The sequence below is a fragment of the Mesitornis unicolor genome, unplaced genomic scaffold (genome assembly GCF_000695765.1).
Source record: "Mesitornis unicolor isolate BGI_N332 unplaced genomic scaffold, ASM69576v1 scaffold14186, whole genome shotgun sequence".
NCBI lineage: Eukaryota > Metazoa > Chordata > Aves > Mesitornithiformes > Mesitornithidae > Mesitornis > Mesitornis unicolor.
Window position 1 is genome coordinate 384 of NW_010190364.1, and position 13131 is coordinate 13514.

At 44.8% G+C, this 13131-nt stretch overlaps 1 protein-coding gene across 1 annotated transcript; it reads right to left on the reverse strand.

Annotated features, from left to right (window-relative positions):
• Positions 1–8269: 8269 nt before the first annotated feature.
• Positions 8270–12893, reverse strand: CCNG2 (cyclin G2; the record flags this gene model as incomplete). Its single annotated transcript, XM_010186388.1, has 7 exons — positions 8270–8609; positions 9091–9296; positions 10016–10114; positions 10195–10273; positions 10423–10673; positions 11683–11820; positions 12799–12893. Coding segments are annotated over 7 exons (998 nt in total), but the record flags the coding sequence as incomplete, so codon positions are not given.
• Positions 12894–13131: the final 238 nt, after the last annotated feature.

Here is a 13131-nt window from a genome sequence, read left to right on the forward strand (position 1 = left end):
AAGGTTCGTTTCTGCTCATGCTAACGAAGCTGAACCTGAGAAGCCTGGGATTTCCATCAAGGCCTCCATCTCCCTCGAGAACCGGAGTGAAGCCAGCTCAGAAACCATTTCCCTCAACATCTATTATCTTCCCACAGTTTCTTCTCTACATGAGAACACTTCCCTGCCATTTCCAATCAACTGCACACAGAAGAAGTCTACAACTTCCCTAATCTCTGTCTTGCCTCTCCATTTCCGCCCAGCCTTCCTTCAAACAAACGTCCACCACTTAAAAAGTAGACAGGCCCCCTTTTATGTAGTAATCTGCAGCCCCCTCTTCTACATTTAAACAAATAGGATGGCCAAGAGTGCCTTCTCTTTGCCCTTTCCTCCCCAGACAGGCTATTTTGGAGGCTTCTGCCCCATGTAGCCATTAACCCCGCAGGTTTTCTTCCTTATCTCCTTGCAGGAGTAGCTCTATGACTCTTATCAGTCTAAGACTAAGCATAAGCAGATGGGGAATGTCTGTGTCTCGTCTCAAGTGCATTAAAGACACTGTGGGCATCCTTTGGCCAGCTCTTGGCTTGCAGAAGACTTGCCTATCTATGCCATTTCAAAATCAGGACTGATTTGGCCAAATATCAGTGTGAGATAACCCCAAAACGCCCGTCCTCCAAAAGGGACTGACCCTGTTGCTTGCGTTTTGCTCAGGTTTTGAGCCGAGATGATTTTGCTGGCGTCGATCACACTGAGTAATGCATACATAAAAAGGAATGTGATATCCCATAAGGAGCATTTCGGGGTCCTGTGGTCATCTGAAGCCAGGCCAGCCTGTTGTATAAACATAACTAGCAAGGGATGGCTGGAGGAGTCAAGGGGTCTATAAAAGCCTGGAAGAGGCTTGGGTGGCTTGTGGATGTAAACTTGGAAGCAGGGGATGATAAAAAAGATGGAGAAGGGGTTTTTACAAGGACATGTAGTGATCAGATAAGGGGTAACGGTTTCAAACTAAGAATAGATTTAGACTGGACATTAGGAAGAAATTCTTTACTGTGAGGGTGGTGAGGCCCTGGCCGAGGTTGCCCAGAGAAGCTGTGGATGCCCCCTCCCTGGCAGTGCCCAAGGCCAGGTTGGACGGGGCTTGGAGCAGCCTGGGCTGGTGGAGGTGTAATCAGCAGCTATCTGTTGTTTGATCTACTTAGAACTACACATTTTACGGTCAAATACATAATCAGGGTTAGGTACCTTTCCCATCACGTACCAAAGAGATCTGTATGCCTTACTTATGCTAGAGGGACTCGCCCAGTCTGGGTTTTCATATCCCACATGGGCTGCTATCAACCGTAAAGCGCCTGTTGTTGTAGTAACACCTTACCCAGGGAAGGCAATAGGCTTCAAGTGAGCTGGGGAAGGAATGGAAAAAAACAAATGTTAAATAATAGAAATATAAATAAATAAATAGAAAAAATAGTCTGCAGTGAAAGTTAAAACAAATTATTTGCCCATGTTCTGCTATCGGGACACAACAGAATAAGTTGAGACACGGGACAACTGGCCTCCTGCACAAAGCTAACAGGATCGACCCAAAATACAGGGCTGGAGGCCAGGCTTGACGCTGTTCCACGTGGGTGTCAACAGCCTCATCCGAGCTGTGTTGTGCTAGCTCTGGATTTTGGAAACCAGATGCTGACCTAGCGGATGCAGGCTATGCAGAGCACACAGTCACAGCGTCATGGTACGGGGACATCGGGAGGACGGGCTTGCCTGCCTGCCAAATTGGAGATGAACCACAAGTCTCACATCACCCTTGATTATTTTTTCCTCTATGCTTCTCAAAAGAGTTTATTTTCAGTCCTTTAATGAGAGTCTTATGTCCAGGATCTGACATGCCTCCCTTGGCCTTGGCAGGGCATGGGAAATGGCTTAGCCTAAACTTTGCTTAGATCCCCCTCCCTGCACATCTACGCAAACATTGCCATCACGAATCAGCTCTAAAAACACTTCAAAATAAAAATTCAATAGCAAAATAGACACTCCCCATCTTACAGTTTATGATCTTTGCTTCTGTTTGTCTGCTCAAAATTTTCTGTTAAGATATCAGGTCTGGCCAATTACTCCTGGCTCAATCTACCGCCAGGTTTTTCCACTTCTGAGATGGAAATTAAGAGCCTGGCCTAGTCCCAAAGCGCAGATTTGAATTTCAGACTTCCTGGAGTTCGGGAGTATTCTGGCGTTGTTGTAACTCGGCCCACGGTAAAACAGGACAGTTCTGCTTGTTTCCAAAAACCTGTTACTACAATTTAAAAAAAAAACACTTAAGCAAGCATTTGCAAGACTCAGGTGTTGCTTGGAATTTTTGTACCTCAAGTTTTCCCTCTGGCATAACCCTGGGAAGTGCAAAACCTGAGTTTCAAAGCCCATGGATCTCTCCAACTCCTTCAGAAAGCAGCTACTGGGAAAAAAAATCACATTCTCTGCACCCAGGTGGAAAATCACCGCTCCCGTTTCATGTCCTGCCACTATTTCATAGCCAATGACACTGCAAGACAGAGCCTGACACAAATAACGTGACAGAGGCGGTAGATCAGGGATGTGCAGCTCCTTTCCTACAGAACTGGTTGCCTCGCAGGCTGAATTTTGCATGCGGACACGCGGGGTTTTCCAAGCAGGCAGGAAAGTGCCTGGGTAAATTTCCACAGCATAAACACGCTGCTCAAGAACAGCCTCTTGAGGTCGGGTTTGGAGCACAGAGAAAGTAGAGAAGAGCGTGTGCTGCTGTTAGCTACCTGAAAAAGGACTTTGATCTCCAGAGCTGACAACCTTACCGCTCCAAGCAGCAATGCGCTTCACAAGGCATTTCATTTGCCTTTTATACAACCTAAGACATGCAGGACATCCGTTGAAGGATAAGTATCAGATACAGAGCACTGCCACCTACCAGTGCTTATTAAAAAGAGGGTTATTTCATGCTCACAGCTCAAGAAATAACGCTGGAAGATATAAAGCGATCACAAAGCAGCAGCATCAAGCGATGGCCAGTGCAGATGTAAATGCTCCACACGCCACAGCGTCTAAAAGGTTGGATTTAAAGAGAGCAATAACATAAAAGCTTGAACCCCAGTGAGGCAGAAAATGATTTATGACCAGAGCTGGCACAGCTTTAACGCTCTGAGGGATGAAAGCTGCGCACGAAGAGTCAAACACTGGGACTTCAGGTGGCTCTTCTGTAAGAGCAGATCAATCACCAGGGCACTCAAAGCAGGATTCTATAGCAACCTGTGAAATAGAATAAGAGATAGCAAATCCTCCATTAGACTCTTTCCAACAACTGTGGCTGGACAGAAAATCATCCAAATAAACACTGATTAAAGTGTACATCAGCACACGCAGCACCGTGTAAACAGGACTTCATTTCACAGTCAAGCCTTCAGCTGCTTTCTGCGGAAACCTGAAGCCATCTATGAGTCTGTGAATGCCAAAAAAAGGGAGGCTGAAGGGCTTTGCTCATCAAAGAGGACCAAAACCAGTGCTAGCCCCAGCGCCCCATGTCTGTGGTCGCTGCTGTTATTCCCCTGGAAGGAATTAATCCGTGTTCATCCTGGAGATCTGAGAGCGCTAAGCTACCACCACAGGTAAGTTCTTGTTTATTGAATGAGCTAGTAAATGAGAGGATAAGAAACATCATTACAGCCAAGAAAACAGCCCTTAATTATAGCAATCTTTTGTATTTTAGCAGTATCTGAGGATGCCAGCTGAGACCTTTACTACTGCTGTATGCCAAAGGAAATCAGATACACAGCACTTGGATCACTACAGCAACGTGCCGAGCACACAGAAAGAGATAGGGAGGGATTATCATTCTCATTCTGAAAACGGGACAGCAATCAGGTAAGTGTCTATAGGACAGGTACTCAAAAGTCGTGTTGAAAACCCAAAACAAAGCGAGGATGATTCTCCCCCACTGGGATATTTAAGGAATGGTAAACCCTTTAAGAACAGTCCCCAGGTTGTCCATAAGGATGGAATATCTCCATCTTGACCAGTTACCCCCAGACCATCCTTAATAGCAAGCAGTAACTATGTAAAAGCGAATAAAACTGGTTCTAGTAGAGTCCCAGTGTTAGGACTTGTTTGGAAAGCTAAGCACAGGACAGAGGATCACCTCCAGTCCTTTTGCTCCCTGACAGAGGTAATGATTGAGTCGAGGAGGAAGCGTGTGACAGAGGAAGGAGCTGAATTTGTCTTTCTAGGGACTAGACAAAATTTCTCACCATAGGCTTCTGTTCCCGTTGGCTTCGCTGGGTGGGAACGAAGGCAGCACCAAGCTCTGGAAATCCCATCGCGAACGCTTCCCTCATTCAGATGTTTTCACAGTGTTTACATCTCTCTCATGAAGATGCACTCGCTGCAGCCAAAAAAAAAAAAAGCCACCCCACCAGCACTCTTTGAAGGAGAAATGAACTGCTTCATTAATTCAAGAATTGTCGAGATTGCAAATTAGGAACAGAACATACAGGTCTAGAGGCGAGATCACTAATAATTCATAAGCAAAAATGCAGTGTGTTTATGCAACACTGAGGATGAGATTTTAATTGCTTATTACTCTAATTGATTTCATTCAGTTGTTATGGCAACTTTCTCCTTTTAGTCTATGAGCCAGACTCTTAAAAGGCTTAAAAGCCATAGAGTGGTGCTGTGTGACACTGCAGTTGCAATATATAGAGAGTAAAATACATTATACCGATTATCTGCTCAAATAATACGTAGCAGACAGAGACCATAGTTCAGTGCCAACACCTCCTAGTCTAGTATTTCATTATTATATGTTGATAAACCTTACTGTTTCTCGCAGCTGTCCCAACTGAGGACTTCAGTGGCCATCTCCACTATTAACTATTCTCTGTTTACACTACTTGGCATTCTGCATCAGCAAAAACCAGTGGCCCTTTTGGGAAGATGCTAGTCACCAATGGCAGTTTTGTCAGCCCATACGCTTGATGTAGGCCATGTGCTGTCCCATAAAGGCACATCTCAGAGCTCCTATAGGAACAGCACAGCTAGGATCTACCCCACAGGATGCCTTCCCCACTGAAATATCCCCTTCCAGCCCCCACCCAAGCCAGCCTCACTCACAAGGCGGTTATGAAAACGAGCCCGTATTTAAACTCCTGAGGCCGTGCACGTTCAAAGTTTCACCTCGTGGTACAAGAAAGCCTCAAACAGCGTTTAAAAACCATGGGTGGCTCTGCTACTAAAAACAAGCCAACCACCAAAAGCCCCGTGCTTTGAACAAAGCCTGGCAAACCTCCTGGGAGGGATACACACCTATCTGACCCGGCAAAATCAAAGCAGAGCCTAAATTCTCAAACCGCAGAAGTAAACCCGACAGCGCTCTTGCAAGGAGCTTTCTTTGCATGTCGTGACCAACTTGAAAGGGGCCCAGTGATACACCTGAAGCTTTATTAAACAAGGTGAAGCTCACAAGCCTTTAGCAAACCCAGGGACGTTGCTCGTGGCTCCCTACCTTCCCAAAAGCCCACCTACGCAGCACGCACCATGTGCCAGCTCCTGAGCAAGGTGGTTGGACTGAAGTGACCCATCTGGGCACCTTTGAAGTAGAAGCTGAACATCTTTGCTGCAGGGGCTTTCCTGTTTGAAGTGGACAGAGAGCAGGGAAACCATTGCTCTTACAACATTAGAGTGTGTGTTTAGGATCCACAGTTCCCTTTTGTAACTGACTTTCAGTAGTGCGTGTAATTAGACAAGGAAATTTCATACACAGCTCTTCAAGGAATATCAGGTGTTTCTTCCTCGTCTGTCGCATGTGGGAAGTGAGAAGCCTTGTAACATGTTCCTGCATTCAAAAAATTAGTTACAAAGACCATAAAGAAACTGAATTTTGTTGTTATGCTGAGGATTATTTTCACAGTAGCAGTGGCTCTACCCCTCCTGTGAATGACAACTCGAGAGCCTCACAGCACCCCACTCATCACTCTACTCATCCCCAGCCCCCGTCTACACCCTCTACCCCAGTGCTGAGCACCCAAGGGGCTGGATTTCCCTCCCCAGCAGCAGCAGCCAGAGCTGGAGGACAGGCTGGGCTGGCAGGGGGAGCATATTTGGGCTTTCTCTCACCCCGTGCCTTGCATGAGAGAGACCAAAAAGAGAGAAGATCTGTATGAAGCTTCTCGGTGCAATAGGTCTATGGGGATGCTTACAGTCATCTCAGAAGGCAGCTGAGTGCAGGTCTGGGCTCCCTCTTCTAGGGCTGGGAGCACCTATCCAGCAAGAATCATTTAGAGCCCCTTATACCTTTATTTCTGCAACATAAGCACCACTTAGAAATACTTTAGCAGCTTCAGTAGGAAAAGGAAACAAGCTCATTTGACTTCTTTGAGTTATTTGTCAGTGTTTTGGCAATCTATTTGGTCTGTAATTACTCCTAACTTGACCATTTATGGGAGCTCGCATTTGCCCAGCAAACCACCCACCCAAACTCCCGGGAAACAAGAACACAAGCTGTACGGCACCCAAAATAAAAAGCAAGCCCGAAGCTTCCAGTAACCAGCCACAACTCACAGCAGTTAACAAATACAGCACTCGGTTTATTTATTTCCTGGACTGAACCAAGACTCAGTGGGTTCATTACCTGCAACCCAAGTTCTCTTATTCCAGAAGGGAGCTTCCAGGCACAGAGACTGGCAGTAAGAAATCTCGGGGTGTACAGTATTTATATCGTACAGAGTACACAATAAATTACTATCTACATGCAACATACCTACAAAAAGTTACATACAGCGTAAAAAAATACAGTATTTTCTGTTCATTTTTTTGTTTTAAATTTTTTTTCCTGTACATTTTTTAAATTTACATTTTTATATACATTTTTTGTAAACCTTTTTTTTTTGCGCGTGTGTTTTTCTAAAACTGAAACCACAGAACAGTTATTAAACTTACGGCACCGCTCTTACCATTCTACAACACCGCTCGCACCTACCAAAACGACGGCCTTTAGCTTGTTTGCTCCTTCATTGCTACTTTGGCACGACCACATTTCACACCACTGATTCCGAGTTAATTCGCTCCCTCGCTACCTGGCCATATTCTCAGTATGGAGAAACGCAATCGTGCTTCAGTTTGTGCTTCAATAAAAAGTTCAGGGGAAAAACAAACAAACAAACAAACAAACATCATTAACTACTTCATCAACATCACTTTTACCTGATATTACTGCATAAAAATCAACTTCTCCTGCACTAACCGCTTTACATAAGCATGCAAACAAGTCTGATTATGACTCGATCAATAACATGAATATACTGAAAAACAACTACAAGGGTTAAATATCAAAAGCAATGTAGACTTATCAAGGTTTACCATGTTAGTAAGTCTAAGAGCATGGGTTGACATGGTAACAGTTGAGATTTTTTAGACACACTGAAGTACACGACGTGAATTTCAGTGTAACCTCATTGGTATTGAAGAACATACGGAATTATGCCCTGCCACACACTTTATACTAAACCTTCAGTGAAAACAGTATTGACTAGAAACCTCCACTCCTGCCATGCATACTCCTGCTAGAAAATAGGGATTCCTGAAGTTTATAAAAATCAAGCTTTAATAAAGTTTGGAGTACACAACTCAAGATCCTGCTGAGAAGGAGCACAGCACATGAAGGGTTTAGAGCAGCCGCAGTTTCTAGCCCACGCGGCAGTAAATCATTTAACCTGCTCCAATCCCAAACACTACAAGGTGGAGGTGCCCTCAAGAGGGCTCTGGTCCAAACTCCCACTCAGAGCAGGGCCATCACAATTCAAACCCAGCTCAGGGCTTTGTCACGTTCAATCCTGAGAAGCTGCCACAACAAAGACTGCAGAGCCCCTTTGTGGTGCACTCCAATGCTTGGCTATCCCCACAGAGCAAACTTCTACTAACCCAGACCTCAGTTTAATAAAGTCTCTAACTCTTGCTCTATGCTTCTCAATCAAGATCCTGAAATGGTCTTCTCCTTTTAGATACCCAAAGGCTGCTGTTCAATCCCACTTCAACCCCCAAACACCTCCTTGCCAGGCTGAACAAGCTCATTTCCCCTTGGTCTCTCCTCACAGGCCCTGTGTCCTAAATCACTTGACCATCTTGGCAGCTTATTGCTGGACTTGCACAAGTTGATCAACATCGCAGGCCCAAAACACCGTTCCACATGAGAAGGAATGCCAAGGGAGGAAAAAATCTCCATGTATTGGCTACAGTCTACAGTTCTTTGTTGACAGCAGAACTATACATCATCTTTTTTTGCTGAACTGGGGACCTGAAAGATTATGTTGTTCTTCTCTAATGTTGTAACAACAAAAACAACAAGGCAGGCATTCAAAGCATTGATATACCACAGCAACTCTTGCCTTAATACAGTTCACAGAATACCACCTCCTCATTTATTATTGCCAAAAGACTCTATGGTGCATTGAAAAACTCCACCGAATACAACCAAGACTTCATGCTACGACCGACAGTTAAGAGTTTGCCACTTGGTTTTAGGTTTCAGTTCAAAGAAGAAGGTGCCTTCCAGATCGCTCGGGGAACTGCTAAGGCTTTCTTCTCCACTGCTCATGTCTTCACAGGAGTCTTCACTGGAAAGAACAGTAGGAAAGGTGATTTAAACAAAGCACAAACCCATGAAAGCAGCAAAGTACTCCTCCCTCCTGTGCTCCCTTGAGAGCTGTTCTGTTCCTAGTACAACATCCCCATCTAAACACTTCTCAGCACTAAGACTTAAATCATAACAAGGTCCAATTTCTTCTCTCTTAACATCAAACATCTACCAGCCTAAAAGCTAGCATTCAAAATACCAAAGATAAATTATTTTAGAAGACAAATGCTCTATAAGCCTCCTTGCCTTAAAAAAAAAGAATGCTCCTCCCCACCCCACAAACCACTGGTACTTTTGGAACACAAACAGCGACAGTTCTCCATGTTTTCTTCTTTTAAGATGTATTTTAAATCCACTAGTACTTTCAAAGCTAGCATTTTATCTCCAAGTAGTACTAAATAAGCCTACTTAAACAGCATTGCCAGTAAGACTTCTATAAAATCTGAGTAAGCTTTACCAACCTCTCGCTCTCATTGAAACATCCACCCTCCGGTATCGTTGGCAACTCGGGAACACTGTAGTAACTGTTCTGAAGATTCTGGGCTGTACGTCTCGAAACAATCCAAACCAACTTCTTATGATCGGGCTTGCAACATTCAGGAGAAGAATAATCTGCCAGGCATTTGGAAACCAGTTCCCTCCAGTAAAGCAAGTCATTATCGCTTATCTGAAACATGAAAAAAGAACCTATTCAGTCTATTACACACAGGTTCTGAAAAGAACCTCTCCCTCCATTTGACCTTCTCAGAAACGACTCAAAAAGATGAGTCTAAATGTATCTGAGCTATAACCATACAGGTTTGTCAAAGTGTGGCTGCTTTTGAAGGTGAACACCTGTACACCTCCTACAAATGTCCACTTCTGAGTTAAGTGGACAGTTTGCCTGTCAGTATTATAATTTCCAAAGGATAAAGTGAAACAGAGATTCCCTCCATTTTCAAATGGCAAAAAGATTAACCAGCCCAGCAGTCAACTTAGTCCTACAGTTCATGAGTTTCCCTAGAACATACAGCTAGAACTGCACCAAGTTCAACCAGCCACTTGTTAAAATGTGGATCATGGAGGCATTAGGTCAGCATTTCTTTGATGTTATACATATAAGCTAGTTTTCAAACCACCATCTTTTTGCTTGCCAGGCAGCTGCCAAGATGCACCGGTGTAAAATGACCGCCTCACCTCGTTCTCTTGGCATTTTACCAATGAAACTGTGTTAGTTACAAGGTTTTCAGACACCTAAAGACCCATTTCATTGCTTATTTCAGCTGAGGCCAACCAGAGCCTGTGAAGATTGTACACCAACAGCAGGGGTTCTCGAAACTTAACACTATGCATCGTTAACTGCACCAGTCCCAACAACTGCAAAAACAAGCCACGGAAAATATTTACCTTCGAGTGCTTTTGAACGCGCAGAAGGATCTCAAACAGCTCAACAGATTTCAGAGTCTCAACTTCCAGAGTGAGAAGGCACAAGGCCAAGACAGATGGCTAGAAGGACAAAAACCACTGCTCAATATTAAGCTGAATCAAAACCTGCTCAGGAGTGAAAGCAAGCTACTTCTACTTACTTTTGCTTTAGAAAAGACTAGACGGCAGTTGCAAGCTTTTAACTGTGCTTCCAATTTGTCGAGATTCAATACTTCTTTCCTGTAAGACACCCAAGAGATGAAGCATTCACACGTCAGGAACTAAGAACCAAGGAGCTGCCTCTTCTCCAGCCAATGCCATCATCATTTCAGAGGCAACTGAACAAAGGGCTGAGCAAACTTTAACCACCACCGTGCAACTCGACTCACCTTTCTGAGGTATGACAGAGTACAATAGTATGGTACAAGTGCAAGAAGGTTAAGGCAGTAGTAGCTTTAAATTCAAAGTGCAACTTTTCTGAAATTATCTTTTCCATCCGTTTCAGGTCGGACACAGTGCATTTACATTGGCTGATCCAGATGATCTCGTGAGCAGATGGGATATTGCATTCTTCCTCGACGACTCGGGCAGCCAGTTGGAAACAACAAACCCCAATGCAAGACAAATGCTTCGGTTTCACCTAAAAAACAAGAGGAAGCGCTGTGAATATTCCCCCAGAAACACTGAGCTTATCAAGCAGCGAGGCAGGCAGCTCACCTTGCTGAAGTGAGGTGTTTTGAATGCTCACAGTTCAACAGAAAGAGATTTGCTTATCTCACCTCGACCTGACATCAGCTAACTCGTACACCTCACCTAGTTTCGTCACTTCAGTTTCAGCAAAACAGCTGGCAGAGTCAACAGCCCAGTATCAATCTGCCACAGCCAAGGCCAACAGCTGAGCACCCTCTACTGAAATCGTTCCACATCGCTGCACTACAAATAAGTCGTGGTGAGAACTGCAATACCTCACTTCTCCAAGCAGCAGTGCTAACCTACCCTCATTTAAAGCCTACACAAATCCAGCCTGAGCCTGTTCGAGGCAGTCCTATCCCCCCACAACTCTTTCCTACCTCTGCTATTCTCTCCCCTGTACCGACAACACATTTTGTGCGACCTCAAGGAGAGTCAGAGAGCTGTTGCAACCACAGACATCAGTTTTTCTGCCAACTTCATAACAGGGAACTGATTTAGGTTGAACTTGTCTGCCATAAAGCAGCACAAGTACAGAAAGAAAAACACCCAGGAAATGATCATTTGTACTTGTTCCAGCACTAAGCTTTAGCACAAGACCTAGAAGTAGCCTGTAGCACCAATTGTTTTGTTTGCTCTTCATTCCTCCCTTCTTAGTCTTCTCCATCTACCTGCTGAAGGCTACAGACTTCCCAGAGAAAATAAACCATGCTGCTACTTGCCTTTAGAGGTAAGAAGAGGTCAGAGTGTAAATAATAAATCACATAAATATAATCTCATTTTTCATCCAAGAATTGTCCTCAGGTTTACAAAAGAGTTCAGAAATGTTGCTAAGATAGAGTAAATAGCAACAGATACCTCCCAGCTCACAGCCTTCCCCTTTTTGTCAGACAAGGAAGTTCACAGGAAACTTGTGTATACCCAGCTGACACTATAGCAGGTCCTCTCCCCAAAAATACCTTCATGAGAGCCAGGAATCTGTCCAGAATGTTGACAGCCAAAACAAACGTTTCAGTCGCAAAACCGAAAAAGTTGGTCAGGCTCCAGAGATCTTCCACCTTGGCGTTCCTTTGTCTCGGACACAGAGACTTTTCATCCTGTGGCAAGAGAAGTAAAGCCAGAATTTTAGCAGGGGCAGCAGCAATGACTGCAACCACTCACTCCCTAAGTCACCTTTTACTTCGATCAAAGAGAAACAATTTCCTTAAGCACTTTATGTCTATTAACTTTGAAAAAAATTAATTTAGTTACTTGAGACTCAAAACACACCCACAGCACATGGATCGCAGCCAGGTGAGTCTCACCGGTGCAATACCCAGCACAACCACATTTCAAAGTACACACTTGTTATTTTAAGACAACAGTTGCACCAACGTCGACTCCTGACCTTACAGAAACAGGGATGACCAAACCCAGCTTATTCTCCCCTCCGCCTGCATGTCAATATTTAAGCGACCAACAGTCCTGCTTTCACAGCAAACAAGGAGGCTGATTTCGTAGACCTTTTGTTAAACATTAAGGCCCTAACCAAAAAACTCACAAAGAAACCAAGAAATGCAAGGCTGCCTTAACTCAGAAAGGGGCTCTGACCATTAAGGCTGAAATTCTTATGCCTAGATTATTTTTTGCTGTTAAACACCGAGCGTTTCTCGGTTCATTTCCTAAGGCTTTGCTAATAAAAACGCAGTTATTTCACGTTTAAAATTTGCCTGCTTGACATCCCAGCTTTGCTGTAGTGGTACATGACACTGGCACAAAGCTCCCGAGACGAAAATAAAAAATACATTTCTCCTGGTTCTCTGCACACCCGAGGGTTAAACAATAAATACTAAATGCATAAATATTTTACTGACCCTACAGGTCACAGTCCCTCGATAATCCAGTGTGCATTAGTAACTACAAATTAAGACAGCTAAAACAAAAGGCAACTGGCGTTTACAAAGAAAAGAATTAACTTTTCGACGGTAACGCACATCTCCCTCCCAACTGGGAGGGGTTTTTTTAGACATTATTTCCTGCCCTAAGGAGGCTGCCTCCTCCCTCCGTGCCTCCCATAGCTCAGCTCCCCCTCTTACCTCAGCGGCGCTCTCGATGAGGCTGAGCCCCTTCTCTCGGGGCTGAAACCTCCCCTCCTGCTCCAAGTGGAGATTCAGCTGCTTGAACAGCCACACTGCTCATCTTCTCCCCTGCCTCCGGCTCCTTCACCTTCACAGCAAACACACGGCGTCAACAGCTGGCAGCTCATCCACCCCCCCTCCGCGGACAAAGGGAGCCGGGCGTCCCCCGCTCCTCAACCGTCGCCCTCCCGAGAGAAACCCCCCCACAGCACCGGGGAAGGGCCTCAAGGACTAAGCAGACCAGCGCTGCCCCCACACTCACCTGGGGCGGTGATGAGGGGGCACCGGGCC